The sequence below is a fragment of the Podarcis erhardii genome (assembly GCF_964252035.2).
Source record: "Podarcis erhardii genome assembly, chromosome: 3".
Classification (NCBI taxonomy): domain Eukaryota; kingdom Metazoa; phylum Chordata; class Lepidosauria; order Squamata; family Lacertidae; genus Podarcis; species Podarcis erhardii.
This window is the reverse complement of record NC_138507.1, coordinates 73,518,372-73,543,147: the sequence shown is the minus strand read 5'-3', so window position 1 is coordinate 73,543,147 and position 24,776 is coordinate 73,518,372. Positions and strand designations below refer to the sequence as shown.

The 24,776-nt window shown below is 42.3% G+C and overlaps 2 protein-coding genes across 4 annotated transcripts; one reads left to right on the top strand and one right to left on the bottom strand.

Annotated features, from left to right (window-relative positions):
• The first annotated feature begins 560 nt into the window (after positions 1-560).
• LOC309338527 (monocarboxylate transporter 8-like) lies at positions 561-12,569 on the top strand. Of its 3 annotated transcripts, none has more exons than XM_081855823.1 (9): positions 561-898; positions 1,616-1,878; positions 2,333-2,548; positions 3,375-3,584; positions 5,340-5,494; positions 7,350-7,512; positions 8,864-8,983; positions 9,236-9,438; positions 10,975-12,569. In XM_081855823.1, exons 2-9 carry the CDS (start codon positions 1,632-1,634, stop codon positions 12,163-12,165), a joined length of 2,505 nt encoding a protein of 834 aa, XP_081711949.1. In that variant the 5' UTR covers positions 561-898; positions 1,616-1,631; the 3' UTR covers positions 12,166-12,569. The 3 variants fall into 3 exon arrangements, with proteins under 3 accessions (XP_081711949.1, XP_081711948.1, XP_081711947.1); XM_081855822.1 differs by having other exon boundaries at positions 1,569-1,878; positions 8,780-8,983; XM_081855821.1 differs by having other exon boundaries at positions 562-898; positions 8,780-8,983.
• On the bottom strand, positions 1,895-21,445 carry CCR6 (C-C motif chemokine receptor 6). Its single transcript, XM_081855879.1, has 6 exons — positions 20,821-21,445; positions 19,772-19,863; positions 18,644-18,732; positions 12,958-16,177; positions 4,296-4,383; positions 1,895-2,241 (listed from the first exon to the last, which is right to left on the bottom strand). Exons 3-4 carry the CDS (start codon positions 18,650-18,652, stop codon positions 15,125-15,127), a joined length of 1,062 nt encoding a protein of 353 aa, XP_081712005.1. The 5' UTR covers positions 18,653-18,732; positions 19,772-19,863; positions 20,821-21,445; the 3' UTR covers positions 1,895-2,241; positions 4,296-4,383; positions 12,958-15,124.
• Positions 21,446-24,776: the final 3,331 nt, after the last annotated feature.

Genomic DNA, 24,776 nt, shown 5'->3' with positions numbered 1-24,776 from the left:
TTGGGCCAGTCACATTTCTCTGAAGTCTCTCAGCCCCACTCACCCCACAGAGTGTTGTGGGGGAGGAAGGGAAAGGAGAATATTAGCTGCTTTGAGACTCCTTAGGGTAGTGATAAAGCGGGATATCAAATCCAAACTCTTTATTCTGCACAAAAGTTCCTGTGCACGCTCCTTTTATAAGGTTCTGGTTTGTCTTTCTTTTTTTCTTTTTTTCTGCTGAAAGTCCTGGCTGAAAGTAACGAATGCTGTATGTATATTCATTGCTGGGCGGGGGGGTTTGTGATCCTTCGGGTGTTGCTGCCATAATTTAACAGCAGTAAACGCAAATCATAGGAATAGGAAGAACCTATTAGACCAAACATGACAACCACTGCTCCAGTTATTGCAGAAAGAAAGAAAAAACGGAACCTTATAAAACGCTCAAGTAGCGCCAAGCGTAATAATACCAGTTAAGTGGTCTCAAAACATTCCCACAAGAAGGAGCGCTGCACTGAAGGAAGGCGCACTTTATATATACTTCCCCTGACGACGCATTGCCTTCTTTACTTATTTCGCAAGATTTAGATGCCACTTGATGCGGATGGCAATAAAACTTCATCGCGGTTGACAAAAGCCTCGAGTCTTGGAAGCTTGAAGTGGAAGTGCGCTTCTCATCTTTCTGTCTCTGTGGCAACCTAGAGAGCAGCCCCGCCCCGCGTGTGCGTTCGACCATATTCCCATTGTCCCCGCCCCCGCTTTGGAATGGAGGCGGGGCCTAGGCTCCCTTCGGCTGCGGGGATGCTAACAGTGGACTAGACAGGAAAGGGACGAATGTTGGATGAGACATCAGCTAACTTTTCCCCACCTTTCGCGAAATTGCCGTGCGGTATCCGCTCCCGTTTAGCTCCGTCCATAGAAGGTATTGGTCAGGAGAGTATAAATAGGAACATCCGTGGTTGATAGCGGGAAGAACAACTTGAGGAATCGAATGTGTAACCTGTGGCCCTCCAGACATTACTGGATTGTAGCCCGCACCAGCATGGCCAAATGGCCTGGGATGACTGGAGTTATAGTCTAGCAGTGTTAATTGGGAACAGTATGGTGAACATAAAGCCTTAAGTTTCCTCATATTATTTAAACAGTTGAGGGATTATTATTATTATTATTATTATTATTATTATTATTTTGCTTATAAGAGGAAAAGGCAATACAGAAATTAAACAGGGAATAATACTTATAGGCTCCATAAAAACCCCACCTCATTGTTTACCTCCCGACAACCCAAAAAGCCCCAGAGGTGGATTTTATCATGTTAAAAAACAGTGCATGCACCAAATTAAGTGGAAAGATGGATCTTGCAGCAAATCAGAAGTGTGTACTCAAAGAGTCCCTTAATGCTCTGTATTTAAAGAAAAATCAACATGATCAACAGAGTTACTTGCAGGTTTTTATAAAATTAATCATCAATAAGTGAGTTCTGTGGATTACAACCAGTTCAACTTTGTTTGCAAAGCAGGTCTTTGTGCATCAATAATGAGATTTTTAGATTATATAGTCTATATATTAAGAACCCTTTTCATGTTTTGCAGGCTAACAGACATCCATTTACTCCCCCCCCCCCCCGCCCAAATTACAGGTCTCTGTTTTCCATCATGAGCATATTGCAGAGATTTCAGTCTGTGGTACTGTTTGTTAGACATGGCTTGAGGCGACAGAGAACTCTGGCTGAGATCAGTGCAGATGCTTCTTTTGTACACCCCCCTCCTGATGGGGGCTGGGGCTGGGTTGTGGTGTTGGCAGCAGCGAGCCATTCCTTGTTTATCAGTGGCTTCCACAGTGCTTTTGGCGTTTATATGATGCCCCTTCTTACAACCTTCAAGGCAAGCAACTCACAGATAGGTAGGTCATCGTCACATGTTATATACGGTTGGATTAAGTATGATATAATGGGTGGTGTTCAACTAAGTTTTACACAGAGTAGACGCACTGAAATAAGCAAACATTAACCAACTGTGGATTTCAAAAGGTCTACTCTAGTGGGTATTTGGGAGGGGGTGTTATCTTGCGCAAGGAGAAATCTTTGTGCTGACAGAACATTCACCCTAGTGCTACATTGACTACAACCTTAAGGGTTAATACAAAAAATAAAGAGGGAGTTGATATTACCTGTTGCATCTTGTTGATGTGTTGAAATAACAAAACAATGTGGCTTGTATATGTTGCCACATTTTCATAGACCTCAAGGGTTATAGTATTTCATACCTGTGAAGCATATGGCAATCAGTTTTACTATATCGTTCGTGGCATGTGTGCATTTTCCTTCATTTAATTACAGCTGTTTGTCCTTTTTTAGCCTGGATCGGATCCATCAGCTATGCTTTCATTATGATATTTGGTCCTGTATCTGGAAAACTTCTGGTGAAATATGGAGCCATCAAAGTGGCAATAATTGGAGCAATGGTTGTCATGATTGGTCTAATATGTTCTTCCTATACCTATGATTTGCGCATACTATTTTTCACTCACGGAATCATTGTTGGCGTAGGATCAAGCCTGGGCACCACTCCAGGTAACACTTTAAAAAAAAATCAGTCAAGCAACCTGAATCACAATAAAATAGCCAGTTGCATTCTTTGTTCTGAAAAGTTTGCTGTGTGTCCGTGAAGAAAAAAGTCACTCCATAATACAGGCCTCATATTTTTCATTATAACCACTAAATTTATCTGGTTATTTTGACAGGCTGGGTACTTCAAAATAATACATACTGTACCTAGTATAGACTACCATTTATTTATTTGAAGCATATATATCTGTTCAGGTGTGCAATGTCCTGTGTGTAGAGGGTGTGTATTTCAGCTTAGGACAGTGTGTTGTGAGGTAAAATTTCAGTGTTGGGCACTGTGATGTGGAAGTCACAGCAGGGTGGAGTGTTATGGTTGAGGTGTGAAGAGTGTGAGGGGTTTGCAGTGGGTGGGGGTGTCCTCCATGACAGTTCTTCAGGTTTCTGAAGGTGCCCATAGACCCCAAATGCTTGTGAGTTGTGACCCTTCATCTACCCACTGCACCACACTGTCATATGGGGTGTAGGTGTTGTGTGGATATGGGGAATGGCCTCCTATGGCATTTCTTCAAGTTTCTAAATATGCTCATGGGCCCCAGAGAGTTGATGGCCTCTTGTTTAACTACTGTTCCACACTGATATTTCTTAACTAAAAGAAAAGGCATGACACATCGCATCCACTAGGTGGCTCCCCCTGCAGACATGGCAGTACTGACAAAATTGTAGCTGCACTTGTACTTTCAGTTATGCATGACACTGTTTACCAAACCTTGTTTTGCACAGACTTTGATAGGGCAGGAAAACCTTAGTAACTTTTGCCATTTGTTTTTTGTAGGCCTGATAATGGTCAGCCTTTACTTTACTAAAAAGCGCTCATTTGCAACTGGAATAGTGATGGCAGGAGGGTGTGCAGGAACTTTTGTGCAGAATAAACTTCACGAGTACTTAATTCAGACACTTGGATGGAGACGTAGTCTACGTGTATACAGTGGAATTCTAATAATATGCATCATTGCGGGATTTGCATATCAACCTCTTCAAAAACGTATGTAATGTTTTGGTCGTCTTAGTTAGTTTTTCTTTTTCTTGCCTTTGTTATATTCCGGTTGCAGATATGTTTTCATTTGCAACAGGCCAACTAGATGTGTCAGGAAGACAGGAACAAGGAGTCTATGGCCTTCCAGATGTTACTGGACTACAACTCCCATAATCACTAACCATTAGCTGTGCTGGCTGGGGCTGATGGGAATCGGAGTCCAGCTGGAGAGCCAAAGGTTCCCCAGCCCTGCTTTGAAGGGTGGCCTTCATTAAGAAAAGGTGGTCCTAAATAAATAAGTTTTGAAACCCTGCTTAAAAATTGGAAGTCAGGGTCATCCACACCTCTGTGAGGAGGGAGTTATAATTTGGCAGTCATCACAGAAAATATTTTGTCTCTTTTGCCTGGCAGCTGAATCAGTCTCACTGGTGGGCTTGCAAGCAAGGCCTTCCAAGGCAGATCTTAATGTCCAGACAGACTTGAACCATTTAAAGCAGGTGCAAGGAAGCTTTGCCTCTCTAGATGTTTCTGCACTACGACTCCCAAGAGCCTCTGCAAACATGGCAACTGGTCAGGGGTGATGGGAGTTCAGCCAAAGCTTCCCCACAGAAGAAAATTAGATTTTGGAAAGTATGGTTTGCCACTCCTGAATGAAGAGTAAGGAAAGCTGCACATGCTGAAATTGCTTCTTGCATTTCACTGTTCAGTCTTGTATCCTACCTGATCACCCCACCTGGCAAATGACTTTCCATGGCTCCTTTCTCATTTTCATGTTAAGAATGCATAACTTGCATTGACTCAGAATCATCTGTAAGATGCAGAAGTAATTACTGAGTTAGAACCAGAGTATAGGGCTGCAGCTGAAAAGGATGTGCGCATGTCCCCCTTCCCCCACCAACAATCTCTGATTTATTCCATTAGATATCTATGAAATTCTAATTTCTCCCACATCCTGATACCATTATAATGTGTGATTCCTTGCCAGCCATCAGTAATGTGAAATAGAGCAGGGAATGCACATTATAACGACATTAGGTCATGGAGTCAGTTGAAGTAGACATTACAGAGTGGGGAACAGGAACTTGAAAAATACATGAGAAATTTGTCTTCAGTTAACTTCAAGGACAGGGCTATTATTCTAGAAAAAGAGGTGCCGGAACTCACCGTGAACACCTCCCTCATTCTCTTAGAATGCCAATGGCACCCACCTGAGAGGTGCCGGAACTGAATTCTGGCTGAAAAAAAGCTGTACTAAAGGGGCTGAGTAGAGTAGCATGATCAGGACTCCCAGGTCATGCAGTGGCTGAAAGTAGGCCAGTATCCCACAACTGAAGCCCCTCTTTCCCCAGGATTCAGTTGATAAAGGGTTTGGTGCCAATGGGGAAAGTAGAAGATTTCCATCTTGTTTTGTGAAATTTTAGTGAGATATGAGCATTTTAATTCTATTGTAGCAAGCTTCCTAAATTTAAGGGCGAGGTCAGAGTACCACTTATGCAGACATAGCAGACTAGTTAGGAATATCTTTTACCTTTTGCTTATTAAGCAAAAGGCATTTTCCTATGTCTCTGTACTTAAAGCAAAAGTACAAATTAGATTTTTGTGCATTGGCTGTATGTGTTTGAAACCTCATATATGTGCTTAGGGTTTAAAACACATCTTCTCATCCTTACTGCTTCTTGATGGTGGGCCCTCATCCTTATTAGCCATGGTATTTTGTAAATATTATGCAAATAATAGTTTGTTTCAATTGTGTGTTTTTTAAAGATAGAGCTCATCCAAGTGTAGTCGAAAAGTTTAAAACCTCCCCACTAAGAGGTTTTATTGTTGATTTAAGTTTGTGGAAAGATCGTATCTTTGAAGTTTGGGTCTGTTCTCTTGGATTAGCCAAATTTGGATTCTTCATACCATTTGTGCATATGGTAAGAACTAGTTTGTACACTTGTTTTCATGCGAAATCCTCAGTATACTTCTTTTCTGCTGTATTTTATATGTAATTTTATATATGATTACGATGCAACAACATTCAATATAGAATCAAATGTTTCATAATAAAAAACTTCTAAATAAGTATCTTCCTTGGGAACAAAATCCAGTAAGTGTTTGGACAATTTTAAAAGTGTTAGCAAGTACAGGTTGTACTTCGGTTCTCAAATGCCCCAGAACTCATACGTTTCAGCTCCTGAACAATCGAAAACCGGAAATGAATCTTCCCGTTTTTGAACATTCTTTGGGAAGCTGAACATGCAAAGGGGCTTTTGCAGCTTCTCATTGGCTACCGGAGCGTCCTGCAGCCAATCAGAAGCCGTGCTTTGGAAGTTGAACGTTTTGTAAGTCGAACGGACTTCTGGAACGGTTTCCAATCGACTTCCGAGGTACAGCTGTATTGTGGTAATATGTTACCTTATTTATATGCCAGATATGCAATTTCTTGTCATTATAATTTGTGCTTTTACAACTGTGCTCTCTATCCACATTTTACAGATGGTCAGTGGTGGCTGAGAAAAAGTGACTTACACAAAGCTGGTACAGAAAGAGAAGTCCTTGGTTGTCTTCATTTTGAGAATAGGAGATATTTGTGATCTTAGATCAGTGCACCAAAAAGGATAATTTTTTATTGTTTTCATCTTAAATAACCCCGGGGAAGGCTGGCAAAGGTTGATCTGCTATAATTACCAAGGGACCATATAGATCTGATGACACTTTGTAGGCACAGATTTTGTTGTTGCTTACTTATTTTTACATTCAACTTTTATGCTGGCCTGGGAACACTACAGTGCTGAAGGTGTAGGGTGTAAATAGACTTCAAATAAATCATTGGTGGGGGTGGGCAGGGCAGACTCACCTAACAAGAACAGTGTGGTGTAGCGATCAGGGTGTCAGACTAACAGCTAGGAGACCAGGTGTCAGGATGCTGTCAGCAGCTCCCGGCTGGTTGCCCAAGAAAGTATAAAGACAAGAAAACGTTTCTTACAGTATTTTTTTATTTACAGAGAGAGGCTGTAGAACCCAGTCTCTTGGATAACGGTGTTGTCCTGAGTGATTCTCCACACACACACCCCACCTCTCCCACTTCCTCATTCTCACCGTTTCTTCTGTGGGTGCTGCTACATGCCCTCTGTCTTCAAACTCTTTGTTCTCCTACTTTTAAGGCTTGATGGGTTCTGGAAGATGGAGGGTCTGGAATGCTTTCTAATGAGAACATGTCAGCCAGGTGTTGCTCCGGCTCTCCCATGATTTCCCAGCTTTTCCCTGTACTCCACCTTTGGTTCCTTGAGAAGAAGGGATATAGATGCAATAGATAAATAAGCTTGAGAAAGGGACCTTTAGCTGTTCCTTTTGAGACCATTTGCACTTTCCTTCGTTGTTTACTCTGCAGAAAGGCTTAAAGATGGCTACCAAATTATTTTATATGAAGAACCTGTCAGATGCAAATTATCACATCCCTTTATTATGGCAAATCAATGATGTCATTGCCTCAGTTCTATACTTTGCAGCTGTACACAGATTCTACTGAAGAGGGAGAGGGCAAGAAGAAGAAAGAAGAAGTAGGAGGTTTGATGCTTCATGGCAGATTCTCAATTAATTACATTAATGTACGTTTTGCTGACTCCCGGCAGTGTGCGTTCAAACACTCCGACTTACACAAGGAACCGCTGTAACACTGAATGACCTGGATTGCTCAGTTGTAATCAGCGCTCAGTTGCATAACTATACGTTGTATTTTTGACAAATGCATAGAGAGGTGAATATAAACTCAGTGGCCTCATTTTGCAGATTAAACTTGCTGGTGACTTGGGCATTCCACTGGAGAAAGCATCCTACATTATGGTAGCAATTGGAGTGAGCAGCATGGTTAGCTCTCTTCTATTTGGAAAACTCTGTGATATTGAACGAATCGATCGGCTGTATCTTAACCAAGTGTCCATATTGTCCGTTGGCAAGTATTCCGCATAAGCATTCATTTGATTTTGTTTGAATAGTGCAAAGCTCTTAAGAGACTAGTCAGGATTAGAAAAACTACTCCCATGGTGAGCACAATTGCCGATTAGGACTGTGACTGAAATAAATGAAGTTCTGCTACTTGATCCAGCCAGGCGTGTGTAATCAGAACTCTACCTCTGTCTCCATAGCTGGATGGTGTGTTGCATATGTGTTTTCTCTCTCTGGTCAGGGTGTGCAAAGCCTTATTGTAAAAAGTTGAAAATGTGATCAAAAATGGACCCACTCCTTTCTCTTATCCCTGCCAAGTGTCTTATGGGGGGGGGGGCGGAGGTCAGCTAGTTAGCGGGGGGGGGCTCAGTGGAATGGATATTCCATTTCTTCGTAATTATCGGCATGTATGGAATTTGGTAGATGGAAAAGTCATCCCAAACAATACACTAGGCCGATCATAAGAATTATAGGGCCTCTATATACCTAGGACAAGCACCAGACTGATCATTTTTCATTGGATACTTGCCCTTTAATGGCTCAATAAATAAAAAATTATCAGCAACAACTAACTAGTATTTGTTTTTAAGATTAATGCTGAAGTATACATACCTTGTGTATGCAAATGTAGTCTCCCCCCAACTATTTAAGAAGATTTGTGACCAGTTAAAAGAGTCAAATGGGTTCCACCATCATTTGAAATATGCCCATTAACGAGTCAACCATATTGTTTATGTATCCTACCCAAAAAAACACTGGCCCAGTAAAGAGAGTAAAAAGCCCTCGATAGGATTCATTTATTTTGGAAGTGTTCTGAAAAAAGCCTAGGAATAACAATGCAGTGGTTGAGGTAATCTGAGATTCAAATGTGTAGTTTAGAAAATGGTTAGTGTTAACCCAATAGACTTTTGATTCCCTGCCCATCTGCTTATGAAATTCTCCTGAGTTTAAGCAATCATAGAATCATAGATATTCTAGTCCAACCTCTTGCAATGCTGGAATCTCAACTAAAGAATTCACGACAGAAGACCATCCAACCTCTGCTAAAAAACCTCCAGTGTATCAGCAGTGATTTACTACGTAGCACCTTCAGAGATGGGAAGCTGTTTAAGAAACAGAAATTTGTTGAGTATGGAGCACTGAGCTTTCATAATGGCTGGATAGTGGACTTTTAAGGCTGTAACGTTACTGTATTGTCATGTTTTAATGAATTGGTAAACATGTTTGTCTGTAATAAAATATCCTTCAATGTAGTTTTTTGTTTTGTTTTCCAGGTGTGGTATATTTTATCATTCCTCACTGTACAAACTTTACCTCCCTAATAGCAGCTTGCTCTGTTTTGGGATTTGTTGATGCAGGAAACTATGTTCTCTTACCTGTCCTTACATTTGATTTGATGGGGCCCGAGAAAATGCCAGTTGCATGGGGATTTCTCATGGTGGTCAATGCAAGCAGTTGTTTTGGTGCACCCTTTGCAGGTAAATCAACCAATGCAAATCTGTTATTTTATGAGGCAGTTAGTTCCTACCACTCCCACTCCCCACCTTACAGTTATTTAGCAGTCTCTTTACTATGCGGCCTGTGTTTGGGATGTGGCCCCGGAAAGTAGGAAGAATTTTAAAAATCTCTTGGTTTGTCATTATAATGCAAGGTTTTACAGGAACAGTTGAAATAAAGTTATTCTTTGAGAGATTAAGTTTGGAAAATTAACCTGCCTATTTTTATTGCAGGTGCAATGTATGACTTGCTCGGCAACTACAATATTGGCTTTGTAGTAACTGGAATTTGCAATATTGCTGCAGCTAGCATCCTTGCTTTCATTCCATGGCTGCAAAGAGAAACAACACAGTCATCGAAAAACTATCTTAATGCTTCTGTATGTGTGATAACAAACACCATAGTTCCTTGGCAATCACCCACTCCTTCGTTAGGGGTAAATACCATTATTCTACACTCTGTTCTAAACAAGCAGAATCTGGCTTTGCCACAGAATTTTGTACCATCTGTACAGGGCAAAAGTGTGGGTGAACCTGGCTGTGCAGTTCCCCTTGGTGTAGGTTTGATTTTTTTTTTTAGCACTAATTTAAAAGTGCTACAGAAATTAATATTATTCAACACCAACAAACAACACAAGCACGCCAAACACTGCGTGACTATGACTATGACCCTCACTGTGGCCCAGATTACTGAGCAAAAAAATTCCAGATTTTGACTTGGCACTGAAATATAGTCATTGTCAGCTGGGCCTCTGACAGGGAATTTCTGATCTCTTTCTTATTTCTCTTCTTAAGATTTGATTGACATTTATTGTATATTATATTGAAAACCTTTAATAAAAATTGCTTATAGAAAAAAGAGAGAACCACAAACCCAATGTGACTCATTTTGTTGGAATTCAGTTTTGACCCAGGGAATATGCTCCTGAAATAGTTTTGGTTATCGATTTCTTGTGAGAAGAGCTTTGAGTCATCATTAAGATTCTGTGGATTTTGTTATTTAATAGGCAGATGTTTAGATTTCAACATAATTTGATGAAGCTTTCTTAATTTCTAAGAACAGTGGTGATCCTTGGGACAGGGTATATGAAGACAGAGACAGTTCTTAAGATCATATATTGTTTGCATCAGATTCTTCACCCTATCAAGTCCCTATAACAATTTCTCATTAGAAAAAAGAAAGTAATAATTTTTTAAATTATTTTTTAAAATGATATTTATTAAAATTTCCAAAAAATCCAAAACATAAAAGAAAAAAAGAAAAAAAGAAAAAAGAAACATTTACATTTAAGACCTTACTTTCATTAACATCTTTCCAGGACTTCCCCATCCCTCCCCCTCTTATATTCCATTTTCATTAGATTAGTTCAACAAGCTCTTACCCCAGATTTTGAAATTTATTATTATTTAGCCCATTATTCAATTTAATTCATCTTATATAACCATTTTCTCTTATATTTTTGTTCTTCCCTAAGGTCGACCCCAATTCCCTTCCACGAATTCCCCTTTTTGTCACAGACAGCAAAACAAAAGAAAATAAAGAGAAACTTCAAAATATAATTTTACAGCCTTTGGATTCCAAATCTCCCTCCCCCCTTTCCTGGTTTCGATCCCCAATGTCCATCAATCTATCTGCTGCCAGCCTAGAGACCCCACGTCCATGTCCAAATCTCTCTTGATTCCACTTTGCCGTCTTTTTGGTAGTGTTTAGTTTCAAACATCCAATCTTAGAGAAACTCTCAAAAAAAGTCCATTTTTTCTTCCATCCAGACCTCTATATTTAAGAGTAAAACTCGAATTCTGTTTCTTAATCCTTTTAAAGTCTGGATGTCCCAAATGCTCCAACTTCCAGCTTGGTCCAATTCTTGTTCCTCAGGTTTCTTTTCCTGTTCCGCTGCAAAAACCTTCTAATTCAAATAATAATTTTTTTTTTAAGTCCCTATAATAATTTTACTGTATTTCTTTTCTTTCAGAGTCTAACTTCCTCCTACACAAAAACACTTTATGCTGGTGATGAAACTCAATCTTATCATTCAAAAAGATTTACCGGTAGTATTAAATCATTCAGTGTGAAATCGTTAAAAAGCATAATGAAGTCAGATGCAACAGGGCCTTTGACAAAAGCAGAACCAAAATCTTCCGCTGGGACATTGGAGATTGACTCACAAGAACAGGTTGAAAGAAAAACAGATTTGATGCCAATGCAAGAGCTAAGCACACCAGAAACATCATTTAAAAGTGAAAGTGGATTGATAAAACATCCAGAATACATTTCCTACAAAAAAGAAGATGTGTTGGCTTTTCTAAACACATATGAGGCTGATGATGAAGAGAAATTTGTAAGTGAAATTGATTTGAGGCCAAAAAAGGAACTAACCATGTCAGATACAGAAACTCCAGAATCTACAAAACAGTCGGAACGCATTCCCCATAAAAGAGAAGATGTGGTGGCTTTCGTCAATGAATATGATGGTGAAGAAGAAGAAGAAGAAGAAGAGAAACTTGATACCACAAAAGAGTTGAAGCCGAAACTGGTATGGGTGCTGCCCACATCAGATGAAGAAATGTCAGGAGAGCGCAAAGTGGCTTTTGCAGATGACCAGTATGATGACGAAGATGTGCACTTTGGTAGTGTAACTAACTTGAGGCCAGTACAGGTGCTAACCATATCAGATGCAGAAACTCCAGAATCTACAAAACCAGCCGAGCGCAGAGTGGCTTTCGCAGATGACCAACCTGAAGACAAAGGAGAGCATCTTGAGGGCAGAGCTGATACGAGGCCAGTGCAGGAGATACCAGTATCAGATGCAGAAACTTTGGGATCATTCAAACAAGCAGAGCGCAGAGTGGCTTTTGCAGATGACTATGATGATGCTGAAGGTGCACATACCGGGAGCTTAGCTGACTTGAGGCCAAGGCAAGTGCTATCCATATCGGATGCAGAAACTTTGGGATCTTTCAGACCTACAGAGCGCAGAGTGTCTTTTGCAGATGACCAACCTGAGGATAAAGGAGAGCATCCTCAGAGCAGAGCTGATGCCAAGAGTTCAGGATCTACACATCCGACAGGATACCCTCCCCTAATAAGAGGAATGGCTTTCCTAGAGAACTCGGAAGGTGATGAAGAGCCCAGCCAATTCGAGACCAATAAAAACCCCCTTTAGAAGTGAAACTTCAACACATGCAATACAGGCACAGCAAATGCCTTCGACTTCCCATGGAAAAGAAGAGGGTATGGCATTTGCCAGTGGTGATGATGATGATGGTGAACAAGCACCACAACAGAAATGATCAGAGTGCAGCAGCAATGTTAATGATACTGGATCAGTTACAAATCTGTCTGTCTGGCCCATCAAGGGTACATTACATAGTACCCTTGCTTGATGTCTGAGTAGTATTCACAAAATACCATTTACTAAAAAGTACTTCTCTTAGCTGTATATTATTTTTGTAACTTAGATGTAGAAACAATTTGTAATTGACTGGATTTCTAGTGTGGTTGAAAAGTTTTTGACAATTGCTTTTTAAAAATAAAATAAAGCTCCTCAATTGTTTTTCTTTAGCTGGATTGGCTTGATACCATGTCTTTATTTCTGCATATATACAACCTGAGCATAACCTTGCAGCATGAACACTCCAGAAGATCTTGCTTCTCTATTAGTTGCAGCTTTGGATCAAGCAGAGAGCAAGCATGTCTCTGTGTCCACCCATTAGCCTGGAGGGCACCATTACTTACTTGTAGTTCCTGCAACCTAGCTCATTGTTTTGGGATGCTGCTGCTGAATGATTAATGGGGCAGCATGTAAACACCCCACAAGCAAATGAGGATGAAAGTTTGTTGCCGTCCAACTGCCCTGTAAACATATCAGAATGAATGCCCTAGATAAGGACATATTCTAACAACCATGTAAGTTTTGTGCAGGCAAATTATGATGAATGCTAAATAAATGGATTACCTGGACTTCAACTACCATCAGCCCCACCCAGTAATGGCTAATGATTAAGGATAATGTGAGAGGTAGTTGTTTATTCCTCCCTGTGGCATTCGTACGGAGCCCCTGGTCATCTCACAGACTATTGACCCATACACCACTAATCCACTGCCACCAACCAGGTCCTCCCCGGTAAAATCGCTTCAGCCTCAGTCAGGTTCTCAATTAATAGAGAAGAGTGTGTTTTATTTCAGTCACAAACAAACTTTTACGGCATTCCAAACGTTATTGCTCTTTACTTTCTTAGTCTTATTTTTCTCTCTCTATCTCTTCTACCTCCCCTCACTCAAGAACCCACTGTCCTAACTGTCTCTCTATTACCAACTGCCTACCAACTGCTTCTCCAACTGCCATTCCCAACCAGCCAACCCACTAAAACCTACCAACTACCCACCAACAGCTCCCAACAACAACAACAACTAACTCAAACCTCGGGCTAAGCCCTTTTATACATAGGTAGGCTCTGCCTCCGGCTTTCCTATTGGTCTATATTTTTAACCCTTTCTTTCCCACCTGTTCAAACATTTCCTAAATGAATGGGCAAACGCCACACTCCCTTAAAGATATAATCTGCACTTAACAACAAAGAACCCTACTGTATCAGGCCACAAGCCTGTTGGGTTCAGGATCCTGTTCCCACAGTGGCCAGTGAGATGCCTATGGGAAATAGGCTAGCCTTACCTGAATGAAACTGCATTCTCCCCCCTTGTGATTCCCAGTAACTGATATTCAGAGGCATACTGCCTCCCAGCAGTGAAACTAGAACTCCTTCTTTGGTGATCACTCGCAGCTGAGTAAGATTGTCTTCCCTGAACAAAGTCTTAACAGTGAGTCTGTAAGTGACTGTGGGTATGCAGCTTCCTTCCCAAGCCTCTCCATCTGCTAAAGATGGGGTCCTTGTCGTCCTCCTGCTTCCTGGCAAAAGGCAGTGTGCAGCCTTCCCGGGCTGCCTTCTCGGGTGCCCCAACGCTGGAGACCATGCTTGTCAGCACGTTTTCCTGCTTGATCGCCGCCACCACGCCTGGGATCAGGGCGGTGGGGGAGGCAGAGGACATTTTCCACCGCCCCCTCCCTTGTTATGGAGTTGTGGCTGGGGGGGGGTGCCAGAGGGATCTTTGCACCACAGCACCGGATATGCTTAAGGCGGCCCTGATGTGAAGGTATCAATTCATCAGATAAAACTTTAAAAATGATGTACCTTCACCTTGTTTTTATCATTTATTTCTTTATTCAACTTTTTTGAAAATACAAATTGAAAATCAAGCATAACAAAACAGGCGCAAAGGAACAGTATTAACAGGTCTAAGGCACCTCAGTGACTATATATACTGATAATCTTAAACATTTTCTCCTTTAAAGTTCATTTACAGTGTTTTTCTTTACAAGGTTTCAAGACAAAGAGAGAAAATAACTCCCAATGTCTATAGTCTGGTATATCAGGGATGGAGGGCAGTCATTGTCCTTTACACTTGACTAATCAATAAAAAAACTTCCTATATCTTCCCAAATGGGTCCTTTATCTTTTGTCCCCTCATTACCCTTAGTTTTTGCATTTTTTACTACATATGATAAAATTAATACAAATTATAATTCTAAAACCCTTTTACGGGCCAGAGAGGGGAACCACGCCTGTTTCAATCAGCAAAAGAAAAGCCTATTCCCAGTGGTCAACAGGTGCCATTGCTAACAACTTAGCCAATTCAAGAAAGCAGTGGGGCAAACCATAACAGTACACTTTTGATAATTCTTATAATATCAATAGCTGAAGTGGAACTATAACAAAACAAACACAGGAGCCAGCTGCACCCATGAAAGGAAGAAAGAGTCCCTGCATTTCCAGAAGATGGCAATCTTGTGTTTTTCTGGTATGTCTGAAGAGAAGAGGTATGCATGCAAACACCTGGAAACCTGGTCCCACTATGGGAACAGAGAGACTGGCTTTATTTGAAATGTGTAAAGAGCTATTAACTGCTTTTGAAACTGACCAGTTTTCTGTGGCAGAAGCTTATACAGGCATGATGTATTAAGTGAACTGATTTGAACAGTATAAAGAAGCCAGCATATCTGTGTGAGGCCTGAGTAATGATTCTACCCCAGGATAACCATGTTGTATACACAATAATCCATTATGTCATTCACAAACTTCACTTGTCTGTCTGGAGTGGGCAGTATCGGAACTTATCTTTGAACCAAGTGTAGTTCCGCAGTTCATATGTCTCACACAGCACAGGCTTGTAATTATTTTCACAAAGTAGTTCCTGAACTTCACACCAATGAATGCATAGAGCACAGGGTTCATACCACAGTGCAGGAAAGCCAGAGTTTCTGTTACGTATTTTGCGTAAGCCAATTGCTTTTCACTCTGGCAAGCTTTGTCCAGTTTCCCCATAGATTCTGCCGTCACCAGGAGAACCATATTGTAGGGAACTTGGCACAGCAGAAAAACAACTACGATAGAGATAATCACACGTATAGCTTTGCTTCTTTTGGAATTCTGAGCCTGCACTAAGGTTTTGACAATGAAGGTGTAGCAAAAAACCATGAACAACAGAGGGACAAAAAACCCAAATAAAAGCTGGAAACTTAATATCAGCAATTTCAGTTGTACATTGGAATTTGCACTGGATTTGTGATCACAAATGTATGTGGTTGCATTGCCTGGAAGTGCGTAGCTTTCACTGAACATGAAAGTAGCACTTGAGATTAACATAGAGGAGACCCAGACAGCCAAACAGATCACTTTACTGTGGGCTAGACACCTTGCCCGAAGCTTAAATGACTTTATGGCCTGCACAATCGCAACATACCTGTCTATGCTTATGCAGGCCAAGAGCAACATGCCACAGTTGAAGTTAATGGCATAGATACCTTTGGTGAGCTTGCAGAGGAAATCCCCAAAAATCCAGTTGTCCAGAGCATAGTTTACTGCCCAGAAAGGAAGAGTGAGAACAAACAATATGTCCACAATAGCCATATTGCAGAGGCAGACATCAGTTATAGAATCAGACCTCTTATATAAAACAAATGTCATCACTACAAACATATTTCCCACGAACCCCAGGACACAGATCAGGGAGTAAGCAATGGGAAGAAAGGCTTTCGTGAAGTTTCTGACTTCATCCTTGTCACATGGCATTGCAATCTCAGCATACAAATCAGAATAATCTGCAGTGGTTGATTCTTCCTGAAAGGACAATGGATTCCATTAAACTCACATTTCGGCAAGCTCTGGTTTAGGTAAGGAAAACTTTTGGTAAAAACATTTGGTCTTCATTTGTCAGGTTCTTAAATGTACATTCTGAGGCAGGGGGAAATCCAAGCTCCATAGGAAAGGCTTGGAATATAGCAGGGGGGAGCATGCGCTGTAGTGGGAATGGAGAATCACCAAAATTAGGGCAGGGACAGAATTTCTTTGTTCTGGAGAGAGCAAGGTACATAGAATGGCACACATGTCTGTCTCAAACTATGACCCAAAAAAACTTCCTGTATGAGGCTCAACACACTCCCTCACTCCATCTATTCTAGCAGAGAACCTGGGCTGGCAAGCTTGTCGTTTGGAATGTTGTCAATTCTGTTATAACAGTGCTTAACTTCTGATTGGCTTCAGCAAATCTCATAAAATCACGATATCCCACATAGCCACAGCGAAATAAATTACCACAAACATGGTTAAATGTGATTGCACAGTTTGGTCTCAAAACTTTCCCACACAGTAACGGTCTTACAGCCCAGTCTTCCCCTTCCCCCACCCTAAAAAAACCATCAAGACACAGTTAAAGTGCATCTCCCCACATACCCTATTCATGTAGCTTTATATTCACACATTATAGGATGTGTGCATGTAGAGGAAGGAGGGAGAAATACATTTCATAAACTCACACAAATTCATAAATGAATCAGCAGTTAGATTAGCACACTTAGGGGTGCCATACATCCAGGAATTCCCGGACATGACCTCTTTTGGGGGGTCCTACATGCCCATCCAGGGAGAATTTTCCATTTGTCCTGGATTTTGGGTTTAAAAAAGAAATTGTGCACGGGTAGTTCTGGTTCAGGCTCTGGCACAGGACCTTGGGGTCAGCGCGGCAGTGGAGGGGCTATTGGGTGATTGCCCTAAAAAAGCTCAACAACTTTTTGTGTCTGGATTTTTACCTCTTAAAATATGGCAACCCTAACACTGAACACATTTCTGGGCAGTCTATAATACAGTATTGAAATAAACAGAATTTCATATAATGGGTTGCACCCCCACATGAGTGGAAGGCAGATCACACAATGCATTTTTTCTTTCCCCTTCTCTCCCCTGCAGTCCCTGGTGTCCCCTTCCCCAGAGGAGAATACTATGGACCAAATACTGGGGAATTCCTCTGGTTGTGGGGAGGAATCTTGCTCCACTTGAGCACAAGATACCTCCAGCCAATTTGAGGCAATTCACCTCTTCCATTGCAGCCCCAGATTGCACAGTCCACTGTGTTTGGTAAGTCACTTCAACTCCAGAGGGGCTTTTCTGGGGGTACAGAGAAGGAGGGTTGGGAGAGGAAGATCCATTATGTGAGCTTGTGCATTCTGTTTGTGCAGTGTTTGTTACAACCTAATACACTTAGGAATTATAGACATCTCTGTGAAATATTTTTCACTGAAGTCCTGTACGGAGGATAGTTAGGAGACGCATTTCAACCTAATATGAGTTATAGGCAGACTTGCTTAAGAGAGCTGGTTAGGGACAGGATAAGGAGCAAGAAACTTAAAATAGTAAATAAACATAATCTCCAGTGGTCTCTTGCACCCAGCATTTGTCTCCAGTGCATGTGGCAAATCTGCAGGTGTGGTAAATACAGTGGTACCTCGGGTTACATACGCTTCGGGTTACATACACTTCAGGTTACAGACTCCGCTGACCCAGAAATAGTACCTCAGGTTAAGAACTTTCCTTCAGGATGAGAACAGAAATCGTGCTCCGGCGGCGCAGCAGCAGCAGGAGGCCCCATTAGCTAAAGTGGTGCTTCAGGTGAAGAACAGTTTCAGGTTAAGAACGGACCTCCGGAACGAATTAAGTACTTAAGTTGAGGTACCACTGTATATATTTCAGAAGGAGCCAGAAAAAAGTTGACCAATGAACCGGAGTGAGAAAAGCTGTCATTTCCATTGTTACTGTGCAGTTCCATACATGTTTATCAAGTTCAATGAGAATTACATTGCAATCCTAACTCAATGGGACTTGCTCCTAGGTAAGTGGAATTAGGATTGCAGCCTAAGGGGGCTTCCAAACTGTCACTGTTTTCAAGTGAGATTCAGTCGCTTACACAGGCAAATTCAGGTTGCACAGATCAGACTTTCTGCATTAAGGAAAGTGAGGGGAAATGCAATGGAAAGTGTCAGATGCCACTGGTTTTGACACAACAACCTCTAGCCAGTGTTCTCTTATCTGCCTGCAAACAAATCAGGATGAATGTGCACAATCTAAAATTCCCCCAAGTCTCACGCCAAGTATGCACAGGTTGCAGTCTCAGAAGAAGAAACAGAATTGGCTTTGAAGTTCAAGGCAGCTCTGCTTGATCTCCCTCACTGGTTTCAGTACACATAACATAGTATTGCTTCCTCTTTTACCCTCTGTGGTGAAGAGAACTGAGTTCAGCAGAAAAAGACATACCCCGCTCATTATGGTGCTCTGTCTTTCTTTTGACCAGAGAAGACTTGTAGCAATAGCAGTGACAGTTCAGTTGGATTTACGGAAAGTCTCTGCAAAGAAAGGAAGTGGATTAGGAAAATGAAACATGAAAAGTGTGTGTCTAATAAGCCCTAGGGAGAAACTGGTCAAAGTCTAGATCAGTGTCTCCTTGAACTTTTTGAAGTACACCTATTAGCTATTGTGCTGTCTTTGATTTCATAGGACTCTGTATATGTTAGTTCTCCCAGAGTTTCAATATGTGGAATAACATGGAGGACTGAATCCAAGTGCCGTATTTTTCACCCTATAGGACGCACTTTTCCCCCTCCAAAAATGAAGGGGAAATGTGTGTGCGTCCTATGGGGCGAATACAGGCTTTCGCTGAAGCCTGGAGAGCGAGAAGAGTCGGTGCGCATCAACCCCTCTCGCTCTCCAGGCTTCAGGAAGCTCTGCACAACCCTCAGGAGACTGGCGCGACTTCGTGCCGGGCTCCCGAGGGTTGCACAGAGCTGCCTGCGCTCCAGGGCTTCCCGGAGAGCTGCCTGCATTCCGAAGCCTGGGGCGCGGTGAAGAGCGCGCCCGGGCTTCGCGCAGCTCTCCGCAAGCCTGGGGAGACCGGCGGGGCTCCCTAGGCTTGCGGATAGCAGGCTGTTCTGGGGGCTGGGGTCGGGGGAAGCTCGGGCTTCCCCCGCGCCAGCCCCGTGCCTGGGGGGGAAATAATTTTTTTTTCTTTATTCCCCCCCAAAAAAACTAGGTGCGTCCTATGGGGCGGTGCGTCCTATGGGGCGAAAACTACGGTAGGTCAGACTTAGAGCTATTGCAATCAATGGCTGTGGTTACATGTCCATTGATTTCAATCAGTCTGAATATGATTTGGTTGAATTCAATCCAGACTTTTTACTGTTTAATGAACGTGAACAGCTTAGCACAAATCCCTTTATGAATAGTGGGGTGTTTTTTAAAAAATAAATAAGTAAGTAAATAATGATTTTATTTTTTATATTAGTTTGTTTTCTGCTGCTTTATTATTATATAGCTGCATTTTAGTTGTTGAAAGCAAATCTGAGCAAAGGGAAAGTAGATGGGTGGGGCACAGGTTTCTAAACCAACCTTTTTCCTCCAGTGCAGCCAAGGTGATCTACATACAGAAGCAGCTTTCACTTCTTCCTCCTCCTCCTCTTCTTCTTCTTCTTCTTCTTCTTCTTCTTCTTCTTCTTCTTCTTCTTCTTGTTATCTATTTCCCGCCCTTCACCCTAAGGTTCCATGGAAAATCACAGCATTAAAGAACATTAAAAACACAAAAAACACAACCCTCAAATAAGGTCCTACAGCCCTGTTTAGGGAAGTTTTTAATGTGTGACATTTTAATGTATTTTTAATCTTTGTTGGAAGCCACCCAGAGTGGTTGGGGAAACCCAGCCAGATGGCTGGGGTACAAATAATAAATTGTTGTTGTTGTTGTTGTTGTTACAGGTCAAGTGTCAAAAGCCAAGGTAAAGGGGTGCCTTCAGCATTCACCGGAAGCTGTATAATGTGGGGAGGGAGTTCCACAGCTTAGGGGCTGGAGAATGTAGCCCCATTGCATCCTTCAAGTAGCGCAATGGGTTAGTGCATCTGGCTAACCAGAAGAACTAGATGACCCCTGGGGTCCCTTCCAACTCTACAATCCTGCTTCTACGGGTCTATGACACTGCAACATTCATCCAGGTCCCATGGAACTGACCGCATGCATCTTCCCATACAGCTGTGGAACGCACATCCCCATGCATGGCAATCAGCAGTTACACACAACTAGTGTCCTGTGTCAAGAGCTGGACCAGGGCAAAAATGACATAGAATAAGTGAAGATGCAGATTTGGGCTTTTTAATGAGTTGCTGTTTTTTTAAGTCACTGCACATGAAAAAAAAAATAAAGTGTAAAAAGTACACGGAACTGAATGAAAAACTTAGCATAAACCAAAGGCTACAACACAAGAAAGCTTACTGTGAAAAGTGAAAAGTATTGGCTGAGTGGTGCCGATGAAGACGAATCTCCTTGTCGAACAAAATAAGTGTATCCAGTAATGTCTGAATGGTTGCATGCGTGTTTTGTGGCTTCCTGTGCACACAACACAAAAGTCCTAAACACAGCACATTTTAACCTTAAAAGATGTTTCAACCCATTTACCTGGGGCCAAAGTTAAAGTGCTTGGACAGTTGATCTTATTTATTTTATTCAGTTTATGAATAGCTTCCTGTAAAACAAAATCTTTTTTAAAAATATGGTAAAGAATAAGTTCATTACTTTTATATTCTGCCTTCTCACCAGAGAGCTCAAGATGGTATATGTGAGGATAAAAAGGGTCACAGAGCTGAAGGTTCATCCAGTGATTTTCATAGCCGAGTGAGGATTTAAGTCTGGCTTCCCAAGACGTAGAGACTAGCCATTACACCACAGTTCCTTTCAATTTACTGTGGACTACGCTTGGTCCAAATAAATCTAGTAAGGAAGGATGATACCTTCTGCAGTGAAGGCAGATTAAAATACTTAATTTTGCTTCTCTGCTTTTTTGTTTGAGTATTTCATTTGCGTGTTTATCCTCTAACAACTCCATTGACTCTCCTCCTTTGATGCATTTACAGCACAATCCTATACAGATTTACCTGAAAGTATACCTCGCTGTGTTCAGAAGAATTACTGCCCTTGTAAGCAAGTTTAGACTTACAGTCTAAAAGAGGTTTTAATTAAGAGTTTGTGGAACAAGCAAATGCTAGCAAATCATATTATTAAATCTGATTATTTCTTCATCTGAATTACTGTCATTAAGCAGACATATATACAGTGCTTTTTTCTGGGGGGATGCAGAGGGATGCATACCCCTAAACATTTTATGACTCCTTGTACCTTTGTCCATTTACTGTTATTTATTTTTCCCAATTTGAACTATAAAATGGTATTTTCTTGAGTAAAAATGAGAGTACCCCTAAACATTTTTTTTAGAAAAAAGCACTGCATATGTATATCAGTGTGTTATATTCAGCAACAAGAAAATACCTGAAGAACTTTAGTTTCTATCATGCCTATTGCAGTTAGCTGGACTTACCTGCTCAGTGTGGTACGTTTTGCCGTAGTTATTAAAATCTGCAAGTGCTGAAAACACATATAAGGTATTTTCTAAAGCACCTTGCCTGGAAGTCTGTTACACATGCAAATAAAACCTACACATTGAAGTCTTTGTTCTTCTGTCTCAGTTTGAAAAAGAACATTGACTTTGCTAGTGTGGTTACTGCGGTTTTCCAAATCTCACCATGTGTCAGCTCTTGGCTACCACAAACCAAAGCAAATTAACAGATAAGCTGAGAGAAAACAGGCACATGAAACTCAGCATGCTCCAAATAGGTTCCCAGGTGCAAGCAGCTTTTCCTGTCCCCTGCTTCTAACCTTCATCACAAACACACAACTTATTTTAACAATCTGCATAATTGCAAACAGTTTTATACATACAGATTAGTTTGGCATTTCTGCACAAAGGATACACAGCTTGGTACGTGACAAGTGTTCTACGCATCTTATTTCATGGCTTACTTAGGTAAGTTTGTGCCTACAAACAGTGCTGAGTGTGGCTTTTTTTTTCACTGCAGAAGTGAGGCTGGCTTCTCAGCAACTTTCCACTTCAAATGAGGGCAGATACCTGTTCTGAATCAACACAGATTTCCTTTTCAATGTGGATGTCTGCATTTTAAAGAAAGTTTTCATGTCTTCAGTCATGATGCGATCAAATGTTGGCTTGGCACAGGGATCTGAACCTGTGCCCCCTGCACCAATGTTTTTGGGACTCCAATTCCCAATGATCATGGGTGATGGGAGTTGTAGTCCAGCAACCTCTGGAGGGCCACAGATCCCCCACCCTTGGTTCAATTCCTGTTTTCAAACTTGAAAAAAACTCCTGGGGTGCACGTAGCCCAGGATGGGTTAAAAAAAAGATGGAAAAAAAGATGGGGTGCACGTAGCCCTGCAGAGAGGGACTCTGATTCTTATGCCGTTTGTGAAGCATCTAGACCACATGTAGCTTGCTCAAAATATTGTTATGAGTTGGGGGGGCAGGTTAGGTTGTATGCCGGAACCCCTCTTCTAATTCCTGGATCCAGCACAGATTCAATTGCTGCAAGTGCCAGGCCAGCCTGGTAATTGCCCTCTGAATCGCTAAGGGAACAAAGGGAGTGGCTCTGTGCAAAAGGGCAAACAGGTGGGCCTCCCTCCCCAGTCAGTTAGAAAGACAAAAGGCCCGAGTTTAGAGTGGAATTGTGATGTGACCTAGAAGCAAAGCAGCAAGATGGAGAGAGAGAGAGAGAGAGCGCGAGAGAGAGAGAGCGCGCAACGTTTGAGAGCAATGGTTGATTTCTGTGGGTATCCAAGGTTGTGGCTATGAGAGAAGCAAGACTCTTTTGGAGTGCTGTGAGCCCTCCATCGTAGAGTTAGCAGGGGCATAGGAAGGGGGGGGGCTGCAAGGGTGCAGATCACCCTGGGTGACATCATGATGGGGGTGACAAAATGCCGGCTGAACTCGAAGCTGCCTGTGTAGTGGAATTGAGCGGGGTTGAGTTGCATCGTGATGCCGACATGTCCCCTTCCCACCTCTGTGGCCGGGCACATGTGCGGTCGGCCAGGCCCTGCTCTCCCTGCCTGTCCATGTGCCCAGTGGCGTAGCGTGGGTTGTCAGCACCCGGGGCAAGGCAAGTAATTTGCGCCCCCTAACCCTGGATTTGTGCCCCCTAACCCTACCCCTACCCCTACCCCCCAGATGTTGCGCCCGGTGCGGCCGCCCCCCCTTGCACCCCCCATGCTACGCCACTGCATGTGCCGCCCTCGCTCAGGTGCTTTGTGTGTGTCTGTGTGGCCAGGGTCAAAGCTGTGCTGCTCACAAGTCCTTCTGGGGTTGATGCAGACTCCCGAGAAGGGCACAGAGGTGGGAGAGGCTGCGGTAACCTGCTTTCGCCTTTCATTTAAGAGCCAAGGTGTGCTGGTTTGGGGGTGGGTTGGGGGGTAGGAGGAGCGGCGCCTAGGAGAGCTCCGCAGCCCAACTGGTTTGAGGGGACAGAGAGAGATCACACACTGGTTTAGGGGTGGAGAGGAGAGGAGGGAGGCGACAAGGAGCCATGTCTCTGACGAGGCAAGGCAGGATCAGGACCAGCAACAGCACTGCTTGCGCAGCTTTCTTTGATGGGGGGAGGGGAGGGAGGGGGAGAAGGCAGGATCTGCATTGCAATTGCCTGCACGGCTCTCTCTGACATATTTCAATTTCAATGGGGGGGGGGACACACAAAAAATTATGCACCGGGTACCACCTGACCTTGCTAGGCTCAGGTTGTGTATATGTGTAAATAAACTATGGTAATGACACCACAGTCCCCACTATCCCTCATTTCAGGAAACCAAACCCTGGGTAAGCACCTGAACCCCCTGGAGTCTGTACTGCTTGGAGATTGGGGTGGCATATAACTATATACAGTCCCCTGAGCTCAAGGGAACTTACTCCTAAATAACATGCATGAGATCACAACTTTAATCTTTAATCTTGTGCACACCTTCTTAAGAGTAAAAATCATCCCGAAGTAGGACATGCCAGAATAAATAGGCACAGGAATGGTTTTTATTATTTCTCTAGATAGATAATTTTAGATATTATCAAAATTCACTTCTTATAACTTATTATGTATTCTCACAGCAGTTCATTTCTCCTTCCTCAGAATATGTACTCCCCTCCCCCTCAAATCTTTAAGACTCTTTCTTGGAATATAATCAGTGAAATAAATGAAAGTTGTTACCAAGAAATGCTCACAGGAAATGCACATTTACTTTGGTGTACATTGTTTCTAAGTATGTTAGACAGACTTAGAATCACAGAACAGTAGAGTTGGAGGGACCCAAAGGATCATTTAGTCCAACCCCTGCAATGCAGAAACCCTGACAAACCCAACCTGTTTATAAACATCCAATGAAGGAGAGGCTACCACCTTCTGAGGGAGTCTGCTCCATTGTCAAGCAGCTCTTACCCTCACCTCCGAGTCAGTCAACAGGCATTGGAGTAGGTAGTGTGTGCTGAATTTGGGTGCTAGGCACTGGCCACCTCACTCC

What these genes read in the sequence shown, in the direction of transcription:
- LOC309338527 (XM_081855822.1), top strand. Translation starts at nt 1,632, where the DNA reads ATGAGCATATTGCAGAGATTTCAGTCTGTGGTACTGTTTGTTAGACAT. An exon ending in AAGCCTGGGCACCACTCCAG is followed by an intron (nt 2,549 to 3,374) that starts GTAACACTTTAA and finishes TGTTTTTTGTAG; the next exon opens with GCCTGATAATGGTCAGCCTT. An exon ending in TCATACCATTTGTGCATATG is followed by an intron (nt 5,495 to 7,349) that starts GTAAGAACTAGT and finishes CTCATTTTGCAG; the next exon opens with ATTAAACTTGCTGGTGACTT.